Source organism: Chelonoidis abingdonii, chromosome 5, assembly GCF_003597395.2.
Source record: "Chelonoidis abingdonii isolate Lonesome George chromosome 5, CheloAbing_2.0, whole genome shotgun sequence".
Classification (NCBI taxonomy): domain Eukaryota; kingdom Metazoa; phylum Chordata; order Testudines; family Testudinidae; genus Chelonoidis; species Chelonoidis abingdonii.
In genome coordinates, this window is record NC_133773.1 from 127934726 (window position 1) to 127955488 (window position 20763).

The 20763-nt window shown below is 48.3% G+C and overlaps 1 protein-coding gene across 1 annotated transcript in view; it reads right to left on the reverse strand.

Annotated features, from left to right (window-relative positions):
* Nucleotides 1-20763, reverse strand: part of NSD2 (nuclear receptor binding SET domain protein 2) — a 170228-nt gene that overhangs the window by 4241 nt on the left and 145224 nt on the right. The window contains exons 20-22 of the mRNA XM_075066635.1: nt 16648-16789; nt 15799-15905; nt 10947-11151 (exon numbers count right to left, since the gene is read on the reverse strand). Of these exons, the coding sequence (XP_074922736.1) occupies nt 10947-11151; nt 15799-15905; nt 16648-16789 (454 nt within the window). The remainder of the gene's footprint in view (nt 1-10946; nt 11152-15798; nt 15906-16647; nt 16790-20763) is intronic.

Consider the following 20763-nt stretch of genomic DNA (forward strand, 5'->3'; position numbering starts at 1 on the left):
AATATGACCCTGTGATGTATGAGGCGAATTACTTTCAGTAGAATTAGGGAGGTATTAATACCATTCAACAAAGCACCGGTAAGATCTAATCTGGAATTCTGGGTACAATTCTGCTCACCCACGTCCAGGAAAGATTCATTCAAACTTGAATAGGTGCAGAGAAAAGCTAGAACGATGATCAGAGGAATGGAGAGTTTTACAAGAGGTGATAGAAAATGCTTGGCTGTTTAGCCTTGGCTGACAGGGGATAGGGTTGCCCTCTATAAATACATCAGGAGGATAAAGCGCAGGAGGGGATAAGAGCTATTTAAGCTAAAGGACAATACTGAACCAAAAGCAAATGGCTATAAACTGGCCATGAATAAATTTAGATGGTAATTAGAAAGTTTCTTACCATCAGAGGGGTGACTTTCTGCAGTCTTCCAATAGGAGTAGTGGGGCAAAACAGCTTCTAACTAGTTTTCAGATGGAGCTTGTTAAATTTATAAACAGGATTATACACAGGAGGTCCTTTCCAGTCCTATGTTCGTTCCTATTCCATGCCCCTGCGGATAGCACCATATCCATAACAGCCAAGACAGTCAGGCACAGGAGGGGCACACTGTTGCTCAGTGTTCATTGTGCAAGGGTTTTACCATCCACAAGGAAAGCGATCATCTTCCAGGAGTGGCTATGTCAGCATTGTCTTCTGGAACTAACTGTCTGAAGCATGGTGGATTGATTTAAATCCACCAAGTGGAAAGCCTCAATTTAAATCATTAACTTTAGTCAACTTTCCCATTTGTACTTCAGTTATTTTCTAAAGGTACATTCTCATTTGTTGATATAACCCAAGGGTCAGCAACCTATGGCACGTGTGCCAAACAAAGCACACAAGCCAATTTTGAGTGGCATGCTGCCGTGGTCCCAGACCTCAGCCCCACTCAGCCCCCCCCACCCACTGCTTTCCCCTGCAGGGGCAGGAGGCAAAAGCTTGGTCCTGCGGCAGCCAAGCTTCACCCTCCCCAGCTTCTTCCCCCAGCATGGTGCTTTCCTGCCCCCTCCCTCTCCTTCCTTGCACCAATCAGCTGATGGCCCTAGCGAGAGGGGGCGGGAAAGAGTGGCAGCGTGCACACAGCTCTGAAGAGAAGGCAGAGAAGAGGTAGGGACAGGGCCTTGGGGAAGGGGGTGGAACAGATCATATCCCTTCCAGCCCCCTGCCTTGAGCTGCTTAGGGCAGGGGGCTGGAAGCACCCCTATGAGCTGAGCACCCCAGCCCTCTGCCCTGCATGCCCCCACACCCCCAGACCTCTGCCCTGCACCTCTCACACCCTTACTTCCCTCTGCCCTCTTCCCTGACCCCTGAACACCCCCCACACCCAGACTTCTGCCCTGCACCCGCCACACCCCCACTGCCCTCTGCCCTGACCCCTGAACTCCCACCCAGCCTTCTGCCCTACACCCCCCGCACTCCCCATCCCTCTGCTTTGACCCCTGAACCACCCCCACCAGGTCGGGGTCCCAGCCGCAGGCCCCGCTCAGGCCTCTGCCGGCCTACGTGAAGAGAACCCCAGGTTTCCAGCGAGCTGAGCAGGCTGGCGGCATAAGATCAGCATTTTAATTTAATTTTAAATGAAGCTTCTTAAATATTTTTGACAACCTTGTTTACTTTACATACAAAATAGTTTGTGTATATTAATATAGGACTTACAGAAAGAGACCTTCTAAAAATGTTAAAATGTATTTACTGGCACACGAAACCTTAAATTAGAGTGAATAAATCGCACACACCACTTCTGAAAGGTGCCAACCCCTGATAGAATCATTAAAACATGTTGCTTTATAACTAAATAGAATCTTTACACTAGATACAGGTACATATTTTTTGCTAGCTAAGAGGGTACACTAAAACACGGTTACTCACTTTGTAACTGTTGTTCTTTGAGATGTGTTGCTCATATCCATTCCAGTAGGTGTACGCACGTGCACGTTCGTTGGAAGACTTTTATCCTAGCAACTCCAGTGGGCCGGCAGGTCGCCCTTAGAGTGGCGCCGCCATGGCGGGTAATATATAACCCCTGCCGGCCCGCCCGCTCCTCAGTTCCTTCTTGCCGGCTCTACTCTGACAGTGGGGAAGGAGGACGGGTGTGGAATGGATATGAGCAACACATCTCGAAGAACAACAGTTACAACAGTGAGTAACCGTGTTTTCTTCTTCGAGTGATTGCTCATATCCATTCCAGTAGGTGATTCCCAAGCCTTACCTAGGCGTGGGGTCGGAGTGAGAGGTCACTGTGCGCAACACGGCAGAGTCGAAGGCCGCCATCATCCCTGGACTGCTGGACTAGGGCATAATGGGTAGCGAAGGTGTGCACGGAGGACCAGGTCACTGCCCTGCAGATTTCCTGGACGGGAACTCGCGCAAGGAACGCCTTCGATGATGCCTGGGCTCTAGTAGAGTGCGCAGTTACATGGCCCGAAGGGATACGGGCCAGGTCGTAACACGCCCGTATACAGGACGTCACCCACGAGGAGATCCTCTGCGAGGAAACTGGCAACCCTTTAACTCGCTCAGCTACGGCGACAAAGAGTTGGGTGGATTTACGGAACGGTTTGGTCCGCTCTATATAAAAGGCGAGCGCCCTACGCACATCTAAGGAGTGCAACTGGTTGCTCCCTGCGAGATGAATGAGGTTTCGGAAAGAATATGGGTAGGAATATGTCCTGGTTGACCTGAAAGGCCAAGACAACTTTGGGGAGAAAGGCGGGGTGCGGCCTCAGTTGTACTTTGTCCCGGTGGAACACCATATACGGGGGCTCCACCACGAGGGCGCGCAGCTCTGACACGCGCCTAGCAGAAGTGATGGCCACCAGGAATGCAGTCTTCCAGGACAAGTAGAGGAGGAAACACGTAGCCAGCAGCTCAAACGGGGGGGACATGAGACGGGACAACACCAGGTTGAGATCCCAAGAGGGGGCTGGGTGGCAGACCTGGGGGTAAAGACGCTCCAGCCCTTTAAGGAATCTAGTCACCATTGGGTGTGAGAAGACAGAGCGGCCATCGCTCCCTGGGTGGAAGGTGGAGATAGCCGCTAAGTGGACCCAGAGAGAGATACCGCCAGGCCTTGCTGCTTGAGCGACCAAAGGTATTCGAGGACGATGGGGATGGAAACCTCGGTCGGGTGGAAGCGCCTCTCCGCGCACCAGCACATAAAACGCATCCATTTGGCTACGTATGTCGCCCTCGTAGACGGCTTCCTACTTCCCAGAAGGACCTGCCTCACTGGGGAAGAGCAATGCAACTCGGACCTAGTCAGCCACGCAGGAGCCACGCTGAGAGGTGCAGGCGACTGGAGGTCCGGGTGGCAAAGCCGACCGTGGTCTTGCGTGATCAGATCCAGGTAAAGGGGCAGGGGAACAGGGTCCGCTACCGACAGGTCCAGCAGCAGAGAGAACCAATGCTGCCTGGGGGCCATGCCGGAGCGATCAGAATCAAGCGGGCCCTGTCCCTGCGCACCTTCAGAAGGACCTTGGATATTAACGGGAATGGAGGGAATGCATAAAAGAGGTGCGTCACCCACGGAATCAGAAAGGCGTCTGCCACCGAGCCCGCTCGCGACCTTGGAAAGAGCAAAACATCGGGCACTTCCTGTTCCTGCGGGATGCAAAGAGGTCCACGTCGGGATGCCCCACCTCCGGAAGAGCGCAACGGTGACGTCCGGGGCGAAGGACCACTCGTGGGAGCAAAAGGACCGGCTGAGACGATCCGCCAGGGTATTCTGAGCCCGGGGAGAAAGGAAGCGACTAGGTGAACCGAGTGGGCTATGCAAAAGTCCCACTACGTCATGGCCTCCGACAAAGAAGAGGAGATCTCGTTCCGCCTGCTTGTTCACATAGTATACCGCCGTTGTGTTGTTGATAAAAACCGAAACATAGCGGCCCTGGATTGCCGATGGAACGCTTGACAAGCAAGGCGGACAGCCCTCAATTCTCGTACGTAGGTATGGAGGGCGAGTTCAGGGAGGGACCAGCGAACCCGGGTCCGCAGGGTACCTAGGTGAGCTCCCCATCCCAAGTCCGACGCATCCGTTGTCAGGGACAGCAAGGGCTGGGGCGGATGGAACGGAAGCCCTGCACACACGATGGACTGATCCAGCCACCACTGGAGAGAAAGGAAGACGTCTGGGGAATCGTGATGATTGTATCTAAAAGGACGCCTGGCCGGACGGAGCTGAGGGATGAGCCAGGATTGTAGGGGCCGGAGGCGGAGTCAAGCATGTGCCGTAACAAAAGTGCAGGCCGCCATGTGGCCCAACAGCGTCAGGCAAGTGCGAATGGAAGTTAGAGGTGCCTGCAGCCTGTGGATGATGGCAGACAAAGCCTGGAACCGTGACAAGGGAGAACGGCCCTGCTATGGTGGAGTCTAGAATGGCGCCGATAAACTGGAGTAATAGTAATAGGATGAAATATAAATAGTGAAAAGTGCAAGGTCATGCACTTAGGGATTAATAATAAGAATTAGATATATCTTTGGGGACGCATCAGTTGGAAGCGACAGAGGAGGAGGAGGAGAAGGACCTTTGGGTATTGGTTGATAGCGGGATGTCTATGAGCCGCCAATGCGATATGGCTGTTAAAAAGCAAGTGAGGTTTTAGATGCCTCAGGCGAGGTATTTCCAGCAAGGATAAGGAGGTGTTTGTTAGTACCGTTGTATAAGGCGCTGGTGAGACCCCACCTGGAATACTGTGTCAGTTCTGGTGTCCCATGTTTAAGAAGGATGAATTCAAACTGGAACAGGTTCAGAGACGGGCTACTAGGATGATCCGAGGAATGGAAAACCTGCCTTATGAAAGGAGACTCAAAGAGCTTGGCTTGTTTAGCCTGGCCAAAAGAAGGCTGCGGGGGGATATGCTTGCTCTGTATAAATATATCAGGGGGATTAACGTTAGGGAGGGAGAGGAATTATTTAAGCTTAGTACTAATGTAGGCACAAGGACAAATGGGTACAAACTGGATATTAGGAAGTTTAGACTTGAAATTAGATGAAGGTTTCTAACCATTAGGGGAGTGAAGTTCTGGAACAGCCTTCCGCGGGAAGTAGTGGGGGCAAAAGACTTATCTGGTTTTTAAGACTAAGCTTGATAAGTATATGGAGGAGATGATATGATGGGATAGTTTAATTTGGGCAACTGATCTTGGATTATCAGCAGATAAGTCTGCTCAATGGTCTGTGAGGAGATGTTGGATGGGATGGGATCTGAGTTACTGCAAAGAGAATTCTTTCCTGGGTGCTGGGCTGGTGAGTCTTGCCCACATGCTCAGGGTTTAGCTGATCGCCATATTTTGGGGTGGGAAGGAATTTTCCTCCAGGGCAGATTGGCAGGGGCCCTGGAGGTTTTCGCCTTCCTCTGCAGCGTGGGGCATGGGTCGCTTGCTGGTGGATTCTCTGGAGCTTGAGGTCTTCAAACCACAATTTTGAGGACTTCAATAACTCAGTCATGGGTTAGGGTTGTTATAAAAGTGGATGGGTAGGGTTCTGTGGCCTGCTTTGTGCAGGAGGTCAGACTAGATGATCATATTGGTCCCTTCTGACCTACGAGTCTATGAGTCTATCCTTTGAGTAGGGGATAGTGTGGACTTCTCCGCGTTGAGCATCAGGCCTAGACTCGAGAAAAGGCATCTGACCATGCGGACATGCGCGAGGACTCGGTCCTCTGAAGGTCCCTGGATAAGCCAGTCGTCAAGGTAGGGAAACACGTGCACACGACTGTGATGAAGAAAGGCGACGACTATAGCCATGCATTTGGTGAACACTCTCGGAGCCGTCGAGAGGCCGAATGGGAGGACCGTGGATTGATAGTGCGGCCGCCAACAACGAAGCGAAGGAACCTGCGATGGGGCGGGAAGATGGCTATATGGGAAATATGCGTCCTGCATGTCGAGGGCGGCGTACAGTCTCCGGGATCCAGGGACGGATTAATGGTCCCCAAGGAAACCATGCGGAACTTCAACTTGAGTAGGTAATTGTTGAGCTCGCGTAGGTTGAGGATGGGTCTGAGACCTCCCTTGGCCTTGGGGATCAGAAAGTAACGGGAGTAGAAACCCCCTGCCTGTCTCGTTCACTGGAACCTCCTCTATGGCCCCTTTGTCGAGGAGCGATTTGCACCTCCTGGAGGAGGATCTGCTCGTGAGAGGGGTCCCTGAAGAGGGATGAGGGAGGGGGGCAGGAGGGCGGGTACGAAGCAAACTGCAGGTGGTATCCAAGCCGCAGCATGCGGAGGACCCATCTGTCTGAGGTAAGCTGGCACCACGCCGGGAGGAAGAATGAAAGACGGTTGGAGAAGGATGGGGATGGATCCGTGGAGGAAACTGGTACAGCGCCCTCGGCGCACCTTCAAAATGAGGGCTTTGGCCCGGAGGAAGGCTTGGAGGGACCTTGGCTTTGACCCCCTGGTTGCCTGATTGTTTGCGCCTGCCGTTCCTATTGCGCCGCCTGGTAAAGTCCTGCCTTTGCCTGAGGTGGGGGTACAAAGGCCTGTGCTGCTGCTGAGGCCTGAAAATGGTCTACGCTGGGTCACCGGCGTATGCATCCCCTAGGGCACGCATAATGACCCATTATCTTTGAGGCTCTTGCAGCCGAGGGTCAGTCTTGTCCGAAAACAGGCCCTGACCCTCAAACGGAAGGTCCTGGATGGTATCGTTGGAGTTCCGGAGGAACTGCACAGAGACTGAAGCCACGAATGCTAGCGCATGCATAGTGACTCCAGAGGCCAGAGTTCTGGGGCCGAGTCTGCTGCGTCCAAAGCTGCCTGTAGGGAAGTCGCGTGCGACCTTTTTCCCTCGTCAAGGAGAGCAGCGAACTCCTGACGAGCGTCTTGTGGTAGGAGCTCCTTAAATTATCAAGATGCCGCCGCGCCCAGCAGCATGGTTCGTACGCGGAGTAGGGGGGGCGGCTGAGCAGAGCTGTGCTGGTTGAGGACCGCAGCAGCCATGCAGTGGCTCCTGCGGTTCCCATAGACCTGGCGGCAAGCAGGTCCATACGTCTCGCCTCCTTAGACTTGGGGGCCGGAGCTTGGTTGTCCATGGCGTTCCCTCTCATTATTCACAGATTGAAACGACGAGGAACTACCGCGGGCCGCGCTGGACATGCATGGACCACGAAGGTATCATAGCCCTTCGAAGGGACCATGTATTCTGCGCTCCACCTCCCCACCCGAGCAGCGGGGTTGGAAACGAAGCCGGTGACTGCCAGATGGTGGTGGCATTGGCTGTGATGGTCCTTATGAAGGCAGGGCGAACCGGGTGGGCGCATTCCGCCGCGAGTAATGCTCATACGACCGGTCCTCGATCTTGTGAGACCTCCCAGCCTGGATGTTCATGTTTTTGCGCCACCACGCCTGAGAGAGATGCCTGGTGTGCCTGAGGTCAGTGGGGCGGGACGTTGGTGGACTGTGTTCTCCGCCACCGCATCATCTGAAGGAGGACGAGGAGGCGAGGACTCGAAGGAAGAGGTTCTGAGTTGGCGGCTCTGACTGGAGCACTGCTTCTGACTCCTGCGGTGCTTCTGACTCCTGCGGTAGTTCAGCATCCGGAGGATGGGACGGCTGCTCTTCCGTAGGGGATGGAGGAGGGCGTGACGAAGTAGCCTCCAGAACCCTGTGCTCTGAGGCCGACGATCGGGGGGGAGGGGGGGGAAGATTTGCTGAGGGCCCTGGGCTTGATGATACGCCCAGGGGGTCCAGAAGCCCCACTGTTGTGGACCATGCTCCTGCTGACTCTCGGAAAAGAGAGCGGCAGGTGCTTCAGCCTCCAGGTACGCACTGTCCGCCCGCGAAGAGACAGAGCCTTGGCGAGAGGGCCATGGTGGAGCCGAGTGGGAGTGGTACGGGTCCCACGTTGCAGATGGCGAAGAGCTCCTCGGTGCCAGAGATCGGTGCCGTGAGCCATACCAGCGCCGTGATCGAGACCGGGACCTACCACCAGCTCGGTGCCGGGAGGTCAACCGGGATCTGGACTGTTGATGGCGGGAACGGCTCCTCGAGTCCCGGTAACGGTGGCTGGATCCGGAACAGTGCCGGGAGTATCGGGACCGGCGCGAAGACGACCTGCGCCGCAAGTATGACCTGTGCCGCCTTGGAGAGCGGTGCCGGGACTCCGAGCAGCGCCGTGAGTGAGACCTCCCTCTGGATCGAGATCGGTGCCGGGATCTTGACCGGTGCCAAGCCGGAGAATCCGGGGACAGTGCTCGCTTCGGTGTAGGCTTGCCCTTCGATTGTAAAACCCGCACCGGCGGTCCCGGGGGCTGGGGCAGCCCAGGCTCCGTCAAGGCGATGAGGTCCCTGGCCGATGAGAAGATCTCGGGCGTGGATGGGACCATCAGCTCTACCCCAGATCTTGGCGGGGAGCTAAGAGGGATCGGACTCGACGGACCCGCCGGGCCCGGAGTCGACGAAGTTCCTGGCATGGCCAACACGGCTGGCTTCGGCACCTGGTGCTCCTTTCAGGGCTGTTTAGCCGGGGTAGAGGACGTCGAGGGCCTCTTCCCGCGAGCCGGTGCCGGAGAAAGGCGGTGCTGTGGCGTTTTCGCGGCAGGGTTAAGTGCTGCTTCCATCAGGAGCGTCTTGAGGCGCTGATCTCGCTCCTTCTTGGTCCTCGGTCTAAACGCCTTGCAGATGCGGCCCTTCTCATATATATGCGATTCCCCCAGGCACTTTAAGCAGGCGTCCTGGGGATCGCTGATGGGCATCGGCTTTTTACAGGCCGAGCACGGTTTGAACCCCGGCGAACCAGGCATGAGCCCGGTGCCGGATGTGGGAGAGGGCTAGCGCCCCGAACCTGCTAACTATATACAACTATAAACTACACTATACTATACTAGGTAAACTATAATTAAACTAACACTAGAACTAGAACAATAAACGAAGAGAAGCTAGGGACGTGGAGGTCAGCTATGCTGCGCTCCACAGTTCCAACGACCGACACGGCGGTAAGAAGGAACTGAGGAGCGGGCGGGCCGGCAGGGGTATATATTACCCGCCATGGCGGCGCCACTCTAGGGGGCGACCTGCCGGCCCGTTGGAGTTACTAGGGTAAAAGTCTTCCGATGAACGTGCACGCGCAGCGCGTACACCTACTGGAATGGATATGAGCAATCACTCGAAGAAGAACTATAAGCAATTATACAGCTTAATATTTTCAAATTCTCTATTAACTGTACATTTTTATTATGTTAGAAAATGGTAAATGATATGTTGTTTCTTTACTAGATAATTAACTTTTTGCTCATAATTTGTATTTTGATGGTAACTGGAATTCAACTGAACACATAAAACAGCATATACAATTTATTTTATTAAACAGACAACCTTAAATGTTTTGATAAGAGAAGTGTGTGCGTCCAAAATAGATTGCACATTTACAACTAAATGATTTACTAAATAGAGGGATTAACTGTAGCTAGTGAATTAAGCTAATTATTTCAGGTCAGCCTGGGAAAATGTTCAAACATGCCTAAGTGAAAAAAACTGGAACATAAGTTCCTAGTCTCAAGAAAATCGAAGTCCCCTAAATTACTTAAGCTTTATAAATATGGCACAGTAGGTCAGCCAGACTTCAACAGTTAGATTCCTGCCCTCCCCCAATTCTTTTTTATATAGAAAAGCAGGCTTTAACTCACAGCTTTTGAAAGAGGGTCATGGATTCAGCATATTTACTTTTTATTTAAATGTTTTAAGAGATTATAAACAGTTAAGTCCTTAACATAATTTGTATTAAATTCAGATTTCATTTCAAACAGGCTTATTTTTTTAAAAAAAAAAAAAAATTTAAACAACAAAATAAGTCCAATTTAAATTTTAAAAATTGCATTTTAAATTTTTTTTAATTATTGATTTTTATCCACCAGATCTGAAGGATTAAACAACCAATTCCTGGAATTGATCTGTTAAATTGGGAATGAGCAGCCAGATGGATTCAAGGGCCTAAGAACAGCTAGATGTACATGAACTTCATATGTCATCCTGGATGGCAGACTGTGTTGAGCAGAATCATGCTAAGCCATCCCCCCAGAGCTGTTCAACCTTGGATTCAATTCCCCTGGCAAAGTAAGCTGGAACATCAACTTAGAAACAATGAGTGCAGACCGCAGGTCTATTGAGTTCAAGGTATTTTCCTTCCTTGGAGTTAAGGTAAAATCATGAAATGACCCTCTTCCGTACCATGATACTGAATACATTTAGTGTCTGGACCATCCTTAAAGTTAACATTTTCAGCAACTTATATCTTGACACCAACTGGCTTCTGGTACAACTGGCCCCTTCATTCCAAGCTCTGGTCACAGGCAGAGTTCCCATATCACCAACTCTATATTCAGCCAACTCCTCCTGCCCTGGGACATTGGCTTGGTCATCATTTTACTTGGCTTTGAATAGACAGGCTTTGCTTGTTTCTCCTTTTCATATGTCAGGTTCAGTTCTGGGACCAGAGATGTGTAACAGACCTCACTCAAAACACATATGAGATATAACTTGAGACCCACCACTCCAAAAGTCCTCATATTTACCTCAGTCCAGATGCTGCTGCTTTTCCTTTAGTATGTGCATCTTTGAACTATCTGAGTTCATGAGTTCTTCTGGGGATGATTTCACTTTCTATGTGACAGCAGAACCCTGGCCTAATTGAGTGACATGAGCACCACTGCCTGGGTTCCTTAAACTAAATGTCATTTTCCCAGAAAGGCATGAAAGACTACTACTAGATCTCAATCTTCAAGGACTCCTACCCCATTTACAAATAAAGCACTCACTGTAACAAAAAAAAGTCGTTGATTTCAAAACAGGGAAGTCTTGAAAAGATGCAATGTATACATCAATATTTTTGCAAGCCCTGTATTAGACATATTTCAATACAGTACTTTATTATATACAGCTTCTTCCCTTTCCCACCCCTTCACAAATGCTTTACTCACCAAAAGGACGTTTCACCAAGTCCAGACAGGAGAGATGGTATGCCTTAGTACAAGATTTCCTGTCACACAATACAAGTTGACCTCCATCCCCACAACGGAAACAGTCATCTTCAGACTCTTTCTTTCCCTCACTTTTTGTTTTACGTCTCCGAGTTCTTTTTTTGGTCTTTTTGCCTTTCTCCTCTGAAGAATTAGTGGAAGAATTCTAAAGAAGGAAATTACAAGTTTTTAGATCCCAATTTTGAAAAAGAAAAAAAAATGCTCCATAACGCAGAAAAACATTTTTAAAAAGTTAAACAAATATGGTCACTTTATCTCTAAAAAATTAAGTTGCAGTACTAGAAAGGGCCAGAGAAGGGAAAGAAGGATGACTGCAGCATGCACGGCTTCATGCTAGAAGAGGAGATTAAGGCAGCTTGGGCTCCCAGTTCCCATATGTTGGCATTAACTGACTTCCTCATGGGCAGTCACAGCAGGGAGGCCAAGGCTTGATTCACTACAGGGCACTGGAATACCCTCTTATCCCCAGATGATATCCTTGCAAAGTCAAAACGGAGACAACACATTAGCAGGATACTGTGAAGAAGCCTGCCCTACTGCCACCCATGTGTGCATGTTTGGTGGATAGAGGACTTCAGTCTCTGGGGCTGTCAAATTTTTCTAACAGTACCAAAAGAATACATAGAAAAAATATTGGAACTATATTTTAGAAAAGCAGAAGAGTGGCAGCATATAAAATAAATGATATCAAGAAACTACAAAATCCTTTCCAAATAATAAAATCAAGAGGAGCACTCAATATTAAAAAGGCAAGAAAAATAAAATAGATTTAAAATATTCTAAACTTTCTTATATATTTGATGCAATAGCCTAGAAACCTAGCCCGTGAGTTTGCCAACTAATTGAATGTTGCATAAAAATATTTTTAAACAGTCACTTGAATTAAGAACATCTGCAGTTATGCTAGCTATAAAAAAAATGTAACAGCCTCAGATTTTAAAGCAAAAATGGTCAATTTTATAATCTGATCTGCTAAATCTAGGTCATGGAACCTCATCCATTAATTCCTGCATCAAGTCCATTAGCATCTGGTTGAGTTAGGACATATCTTTTAAAAAGACATCCAATCTAGATCTAAAGACTTCAAAGGATAGAAATCCACCATATTCCAAGATGTGTCTTTCCAGTGGTTTATTATTAATCAGTTAAAAATTTGTGCCTTATTTTCAGTCTGAAGGTATGTAGCTTCAATTTCTAGCCACTGAATCTTGTTATGCCTTTAACTTAAAGACTCCTCTACTATTAGAAATCGCCTCCACTCAGACTATGATCAAGTCACCTATAAATCTTCTCTTTGATAAACTAAATAGACCAAGCTTATTTTAGTCTCTCACTGTAGAGTAGGTTTTCCAGACTTCAAATCATTCTTATAGTTCTTTCCTGATACTCTTCCAGTTTTTCAAAATGTTTTGGAAGAGATGACATCAGAAATTGACACATTATTCCATAGTCTCACTGATGCTGTACATAGAGGTAATACTGCATCTCTATTGGATATTCCCCAGATTATACATCCAAGGATCAAATTTGTTGTCAGTCACAACACCACAGTGAGAGCCCACGTTCAGATGGTTATCTCCCATGAGTGACTTACCATATATACTCGTTCATAAGCCGAATTTTTTTTTAGTAAAAAAGGGAAGCACTAGAGAAGGGGGTCAGCTTATGCACGAGTATAGAGAGGGAAAGGTGGGACACAGTCCCTCCCCCCAACAGAGGGAGCAAGATGGGACACAGTCCCTCCCCGCAACAGAGGGAGGGAGGAGAGGCAGCACATCCAGCAGAGCCAGTAGGGAAGAGGCAGGGCCAGAGTCTCTCCACTTCTGGCCACGCTTCTCTCCCCCCAGCCTCAGAAGCAGCTGCAGCTCCAGGGCAGCCACTTGCCCCCCCCCCAAGCACGCTGCAGCCGTGCCGCCCGTCCCAGCCCACTGGAACATGCTGTGGCCATGCCGCCTGATCTGGCCTGCTGGAGCAGGCTGCAGCTGCGCTGCCCAGCCTGCCAGAGCAGCTCCAGCCAGGTCAGAGACATCCTCCCCTGGCCCTCCCCAGATAAAGTGGAAAGGGATGGGATGGCAAGAGTGTGGAGGTCCCGGGTTAGGGTTGGGGTCATGTGGGGGGGGTGGTCACAGGGCTTACTCCCTGACTCCCAGCTTCTCTCCCCCCTCAAAAAATTTCTCCATCAGTTGCTGTCCCAGCCTGTCAGGGCAAGCAGCTGGCGCATTGGGATACTTTGTGCCTGCAGATGCTTGAGGTAAACAAACCATCTCGGCCCCCCAGCAGTTTATCCTGATGGCCCAGGAGCCAAAGTTTGCTGACCCCAGAATTATAGGGTCGGTATATGAACGGTTTATAAAAAATTTCCATTTTTACTTATCCATCTTGGGCTAGGTTGGCTTATAAATGAACCGGTTTATGATCAAGTACATACGGTACATATTTTGATCCTGGCTGTACATATAACCTTGCATTTGGCTGCATTAAGACACGTTCAAATAAGCCCACCTTACCAAGCAAGCCAGAAAGCTTGCTAAAACTGACCTGTGATGTTTAATTTCTGCAGGGTTCTGTGTATGAGCTGATCACAAGGCTGGAGTGAAAAAACCCTTCTAAAAAGGTATAATTTGGGGCATTGTGGAGGTTTTACATCCTCCCTCTTAAGCGTCTAGCATTGAGTAGTATCAAGGACCAAATATTAGACAATAGCCTCTCCATAGTTAAGGTTGAAACTTTCTTTCCTTTAGGAGCTTGATTTTCCCCTTCCTCTGCCATTTCCCCAAAAAAACGCAGGTTATTTTCACTTCATTTTTGCATGTGGCCTGTGCCCAGATTACAATTTTTGACTAAATTTGAGGTGATTAAGAGGCCATTCCTGTATATAGTACAGGAAAAACACAGATGTCAGTTATATTTCAAATACTTCAAAACTGCTTGTTTCAAAAGGTTCATATGGGCTTTAATCGAAAGAACTTTGAGAAATCTAACGTACAAAATTATAATTTTTCAGAGGAGGAAGTACTGGTAAACTATAATGTCAGAATGACCTGTTGGGCTATGGTGGACTTTAAAAAGGTGCCAAGCAACTATTAGAGACCTAAGCTTTCATTTTAAGAAAGAAAGTCTATTGTTTTTGCTTTATGAAGATAAATTTCAAAATGTGAACTGATGTGGGCAACGTGTTAGAGTGTTTTTAAAAAAAAGAAAAAACAAAGTCACAATCTTCTTTTTCCCTCGCTCACTGTGCTCTTGCCAATTCCTCAATCATCAGTAGCCTGAACTCTTAGCTCAATTTCTGACTGCTTCTAAAATACTTTCCTTTCTGCCACACTCTAAAGGAGACATGCAACAATGGAAGGCTATTCACTGTGTCTCCTACTATCTATGTTTTCCACTTGATTTCAGGATCTAATGATAGCTGGTCTACCAATGCCTCTCCCCTAACAGCTGAGCCAACTCAGCTTTTCCCACTTCTACATAGAGAAGTGGTTCCCATTAACAAGCTGTGAACCCCCTTTCAATAAAATGTCAAGTCTTGCAAACCCCTACCTAAAATGAATATTTCCAGAGATAATCTCCTTTAACTGAGTATAAATTAAAAAAGCATTGATCTTGGAAATATAAAATTTGTTTTTATTACATGCTTATTACACACTATTAACTATTATTTATCATTACAGTATTTTTATTACATTACGAAAACGGCAACACTCTTCCAAGATCTCACTTTCACAGCCTGTATCACTTTGAATAAGCCTGTTATAAGACAAGGTTCCTATGTTTCATCAGGCAGTATCAGATGTGAAACAGCATGAAGGTATTTAAGAAGCCAACTCAAAGAGTTCCTCCTACACAAGCATTCAGGTCTTGAGCAGTCCAGGCAAACAACGCACGTTACAACAAAGCTTAAACTTGTTTTTAAAATTATTATGAAGAACAATACTAGTTGCCTACTTAATTTTAAAAACAGTAAATATCATCCACCTCCCTTTCCATTTCTTATAAGAAATCTTGAAGTTTAAATTTCCTCAATGTGATAGAGATGCTTGCTTTGATCTGCTTAGCTCTTGGAAGTCCAGGGGCTTTGGGCTGCTGGCCCCGTGGAGCCTGGTGTCCCTAGAGACACCTCTGTCCACCATTAGGGATTTTTCCCCCTGAAAACTCCCTGTAACAAATTGCAACCCCCCAGGGGCTCATGAACCCCAGTTTGGGAACCACTGCCATAGAGAGCCATCAACTTTTACCAAGGGGATGTCTCCTGATAAAATTCCAGGGTGCATAGAAAGTTTTGAGGAAACTCCCTCAGGAAATCAGTCTTTGTGCCACATTTTTTAGGATGTGTGTGGAGAAAGAGATCACAGAGGGAGCGATTCTCTTATCCAACAGCAAAATCTTTTAGTCTTTTCCTGTCTTCAGCACCCAACAAAGGGGAGGCAAGCAGCAGCAGAAAACTCACCAGTCTCACTAGATGGCAACATAATGTTTACACCTTCCCATGAAGGAAGTGGACAGCATAATGTGTGTACATGTACACGCATACACCCCCTCAGAAAGCGGAAGGGATATATGGTACCATTTCCTTCCACAGCACTTGCTACGGATCTCAGGAATAGACATCTTATAGTTTTTAGAGGATGTTACTTTATCTGGTAAAGTTTTCATACAATATGACCCCCCTCCAACTGCCACATACTCAAACATACATAATCCCACATATATTTTTGAATACTTATAATATTTTAACTTAATTTTAGTTTTGAAGAATACTACTTTTAAATTCAGACTACACTTTACATACCTTTGGTCTATCCCCAAGAAATCCACTGCAGTTTGGGGCACCACATTTACAGACAGTTTTTTCATTGCCCAGACAGTCAAGGTTGTAGTTAAAAGTCAGCTCTGTCCCTGAACAAAAGATAAGAGACTGTTTATCATTTCCCTTTAATAAATGTGAAATACAGGATAACAAAATACATCAACAGTTAATCCACAAGTAAATGTTCCACTCTGCTTCTCCCCTTTAATGTCTGGCCTCTGATCATCTATCTTATTTTTTCCTTTGTATAGTTCACAAACATTGAGCATGACTAGGTAGATGTCCAGTACAGACTTCTAATATTTATCCTATTCAATGATACGTTTTATATAAATTGATTTGAAACCATCTAGGTGTGCACACAGGTGGCCTATGTAAACATGTTTTTATTACTGTTTGCTACATTCTCCCTTCCCCACTGATTGTTACACCCACATGCTAAATCTTGTCTCAGAGAACGAAATTCTATTTAAGACAAGGACCATCTTTTGCTATATATTGGTAAAAGAGCACATCACAGTGGGACCCCAACACTAAATGGGGCCTGTAGGAGCTACCATGACACACATAAGCAATAATAATAGAAAGCAGCATTTTCTAGGGTTGTCTAAGGCTCAGTAATAAGGATGAGCTTATGAAAGAAAATGCATGAATCCACATTCTCTTCTCTAAGAAGAGAAAACAAACTGAGCTCTCCAAAGAACACTTTGCTGAATTTAATCAGTTAAATCAAACCATAACTGTCTCACATCAAGTCTCACTTGACAGAAATTCAAAGATTTATGTAGCAGTAGGTTTAAACTTCATGTATTAAAACACAAACATACAAACCTGCAGGAATATCACACACAGCGAACAGGCCTACACGAGTGTCTCCATTCACTGTCCATTTTAGAGTCTCACAATTTGGTTGGCAGCTGTGATTCATAAAACGAGAATAGTTTCCTTTGGGGCCAGCATCAATAATACGGTCCTGGAAATCAGAAGAGTAATAAAATGAAATTTTATTCATCAGAAGAAAATTACATAAGTTATTTTAAAGTGTCATGTAATTTTTGAAGGATATGAATGCTCTTTTCAGCCAAAAGCATGCAAACATGTCAACTTTACATGTTGTATTGAAAACTGTTGTGTCTCTCAAACTGGGATGAGACACCCCCAAAGCAATACTCATGATCTTGCTCACATTTTCCAACATCTATCACAGTCACATGGCAGGATAGGTTTGCTTATGAGCATGCTGGTTTAGACAGGCAAAAGCTTCAAAAAATAAAAACCAAATTAATCAATTTACTTTTAACTCTGTGTTTGAAACACTTATGTTTTGAAAATGCTGTATTAAATGATATTTGCCAATTCGCCATTTGTTTGCAGGCATTACAAGTTCCTCACAGAGTTTTTAAAAAAAATTATCCTTGTCCAAGCCAAAAAAAGTGTTTAGTAAATTGTCTTTAAGCAACTGCATCCCTACACTCCGTGCTCTTTTAATTTCCACAGCCCCAAAGACACCACATACAATAAAAAATGAAATAATGAAAGTAGTCTAAAATAGTTTTGAAAATATGACTCCTTGAAGAGCTGTTTAAGAATCCTCTATGATTAAGTAAGTCTTTTGGCATTCTGTGAGATCAGAACCAACAAAAACCTATGCAAAAATCACAGTACCATTATATCTTTAAGGTAGAAACGCCGGTTACTCACCATTGTAACTGTTGTTCTTCGAGATGTATTGCTCATATCCATTCCAATTAGGTGTGCAGGCGCCGCGTGCACGTTCGTTGGAAGATTTTTACCCTAGCAACACCCGGCGGGTCGGCTGGGCGCCCCCTGGCGTGGCGCCGCTATGGCACCGAATATATACCCCTGCGGACCCGTCCGCTCCTCAGTTCCTTCTTGCCAGCTACTCCGACAGTGGGGAAGGAGGGCGGGTTTTGGAATGGATATGAGCAACACATCTCGAAGATCAACAGTTACAACGGTGAGTAACTTTCTTTTCTTCTTTTAGTGCTTGCTCATATCCATTCCAATTAGGTGAATCCCAAGCCTTACCTAGGCGGTGGGGTCGGAGTGAGAAACTGCAGAGTGCAAGACTGCCAAGCCAAAGGCTGCATCGTCTCTGGATTGTTCTACCAGGGCGTAATGGGAAGTAAAGGTGTGCACCGAAGACCGTGTAGCTGCTAGACATATCTCCTGAATAGGCACTTGAGTTAAGAAGGCGGCCGACGAGGCCTGGGCCCTGGTTGAATGTGCGGTAACATGGCCCGGAGAGGCGTGAGCTAAATCGTAGCAAGCCCAGATGCATGCCATTACCCAGGACGAAATCCTCTGGGAAGAGACGGACTGGCCTTTCATCCGGTCCGCCACCTCAACAAAGAGTTGGGGCATTTTACGGAAGGTCCTCGTACGGTCAATATAGAAGGCGAGCGCCCTGCGGATGTCCAGCGAATGCAACTGTTGCTCCTTACGTGATGTATGGGGCTTCGTAAAGAAGACCGGGAGAAATATGTCCTGGTTGAGATGAAAGGTCGAGACTACTTTGGGGAGGAATTCCGGATGTGGGTGTAGCTGCACCTTGTCCTTGCGGAATATCGTGTATGGTGGATCCACCATCAGAGTCCGAAGTTCAGAGACTCTCCTAGCCGATGTAATGGCTACAAGGAATGCAGTTTTCCACAGTAAGTATAGGAGTGAGCAGTGGAGTCCAGAACGGCTCCAATGAATTCTATTCTTTGAGTGGGCACTAGAGTGGACTTGTCTATATTAATCATCAGGCCCAATCGCTCGAATAGGTCCGTGATGACGGCAACATGCCTGGAGACCTGCACTTCGGAGGTCCCGCGAATAAGCCAGTCGTCGAGGTAAGGAAAGACGTGTATGTGCCGACGACGGAGGAAGGCGGCCACTACAGCCATACAATTTGTGAACATGTGTGGGGTGGTGGAGAGGCCGAACGGAAGGACCGTAAATTGGAAGTGTTGATGATGCACCATAAACCTTAGGTACTGTCTGTGCGGAGGGTAAATGGAGATGTGAAAGTATGCATCTTTCATGTCGAGAGCAGCGTACCAGTCTCCGGGATCCAGGGATAGGATGATGGTCCCCAGGGACACCGTGTGGAACTTCAACTTCTTCAGGAAGACGTTGAGACCGCATAGGTCCAGGATGGGTCAGAGACCTCCTTTTGTCTTGGGGATTAGGAAATATCGGGAGTAAAATCCCTTGCCCCTGAACTCCTCCGGTACCTCCTCTATAGCTCTGATTGAGAGGAGCGTATGAATCTCCTGCCAGAGGAGTTGCTCATGAGAGGGGTCCCTGAAGAGGGACAGGGAGGGTGGATGGGAGGGGGGAGGCTAAATAAATTGGAGGTGGTATCCAAATTCCACCGTGCGTAGGACACAACGGTCTGAAGTTAATTGGGCCCACGCAGGGAGGAAGGAGGAAAGGCGGTTGGAGAACTGTAGAGGATCCTGGGAAAGGACTGGTGCTCTGCTCTTGGGCACACCTTCAAAAGTTTGGCTTTGGTCCCACTGATGGTTTGGCGGGACCATTATTTTGGCCCCCTTGAGAACCCGATTGCCGTCTGCTGTTCCCGCGACCACCCCTCCTACTAAAGTCTTGTCGAGGCCTGGAAGGGGGATAAGGGCACTGAGGCTGGGTCCGGAAGGACCCGCGTTGGGACTGCAGAGTATGCATTCGGAGGGAACGCATGATAACGCGATTGTCTTTGAGACTCTGAAGTCTGGGGTCCGTTTTCTCCGAGAAAAGGCCCTGGCCCTCAAACGGAAGGTCCTGAATAGTATGTTGCAGTTCAGGGGGTAGACACGAGACTTGCAACCACGATATTCTCCGCATTGTAATCCCCGAAGCCACGGTTCTGGCCGCCAAATCAGCAGCGTTGAGGGAGGCCTGCAGGGAAGTCCGTGCTACTTTCTTCCCTTCCTCCAGAAGGGCTTGGAATTCCGGATGGGAGTCCTGTGGGATCAGTTCAGTGAACTTACCCACCGACTGCCAGGTGTTATAATTATACCTGCTGAGCAGGGCCTGTTGGTTAGCCACATGCATTTGAAGGCCCCCGGCGGAGTAGATCTTATGCCCCAATAGATCCATCTGTCTAGCCTCCCGCGATTTTGGGGCAGGGGCTTGTTGGCCATGGCGCTCTCTCTCATTCACAGATTGCACGACAAGAGAGCATGGAGGAGGATGGGTATATAGATATTCGTACCCTTTGGAGGGTACCATGTATTTCCTTTCCACGCCTCTGGCCGTAGGAGGGATAGATGCCGGAGACTGCCAAATAGTGTCTGCTTTGGCTTGGATAGATCGGATGAATGGCAGAGCCACGCGAGTTGGGGCATCTGCTGATAATAAGTCTATGACCGGGTCTTCCACTTACGGGACCTCCTCCACCTGCAGGTTGATATTTAAAGCAACTCACCGGAGAAGGCCTTGGTGGGCTCGGAGGTCAATCGGGGGCGGGACCGATGGTGTTGTACCGACTACTGCCTCGTCTGGTGAAGAGGACGATGACAGACCTGGCACGACTGGCTTGTGCAGTGGTTCCTGTTCCAGAGGAGCATCAGGGTCCGGGAGGACCTGAGGGTCCTGCGCCACAGCCGAAACGTCTGTACCCGCTGGAAGAGGGCGGCTAACAGTGGCCTCCGGTGCACGATGCTCCGACGGGGCGGAACAAGATGTAACTGTGGGTTCGCCCTGGGCCTGGTGATATGCCCAAGGCGTCCAGAAGGACCACTCAGGCGCTTGTTCTGTGCTCTGGGCCTCCTGGAGGACACGGCTCTGTGGGTCCGGATCCCCATACACAGCTCTATCAGCGCGTGAAGACTCTGATAGGTGCCGCGATGGCCATGGCGGAGCAGAGAGTCCATGAGGAGGAGCCCTGTGCGCAGGGTACCATACGTCGTGCCGCACTGGAGAGCGGTACCGGGAGTC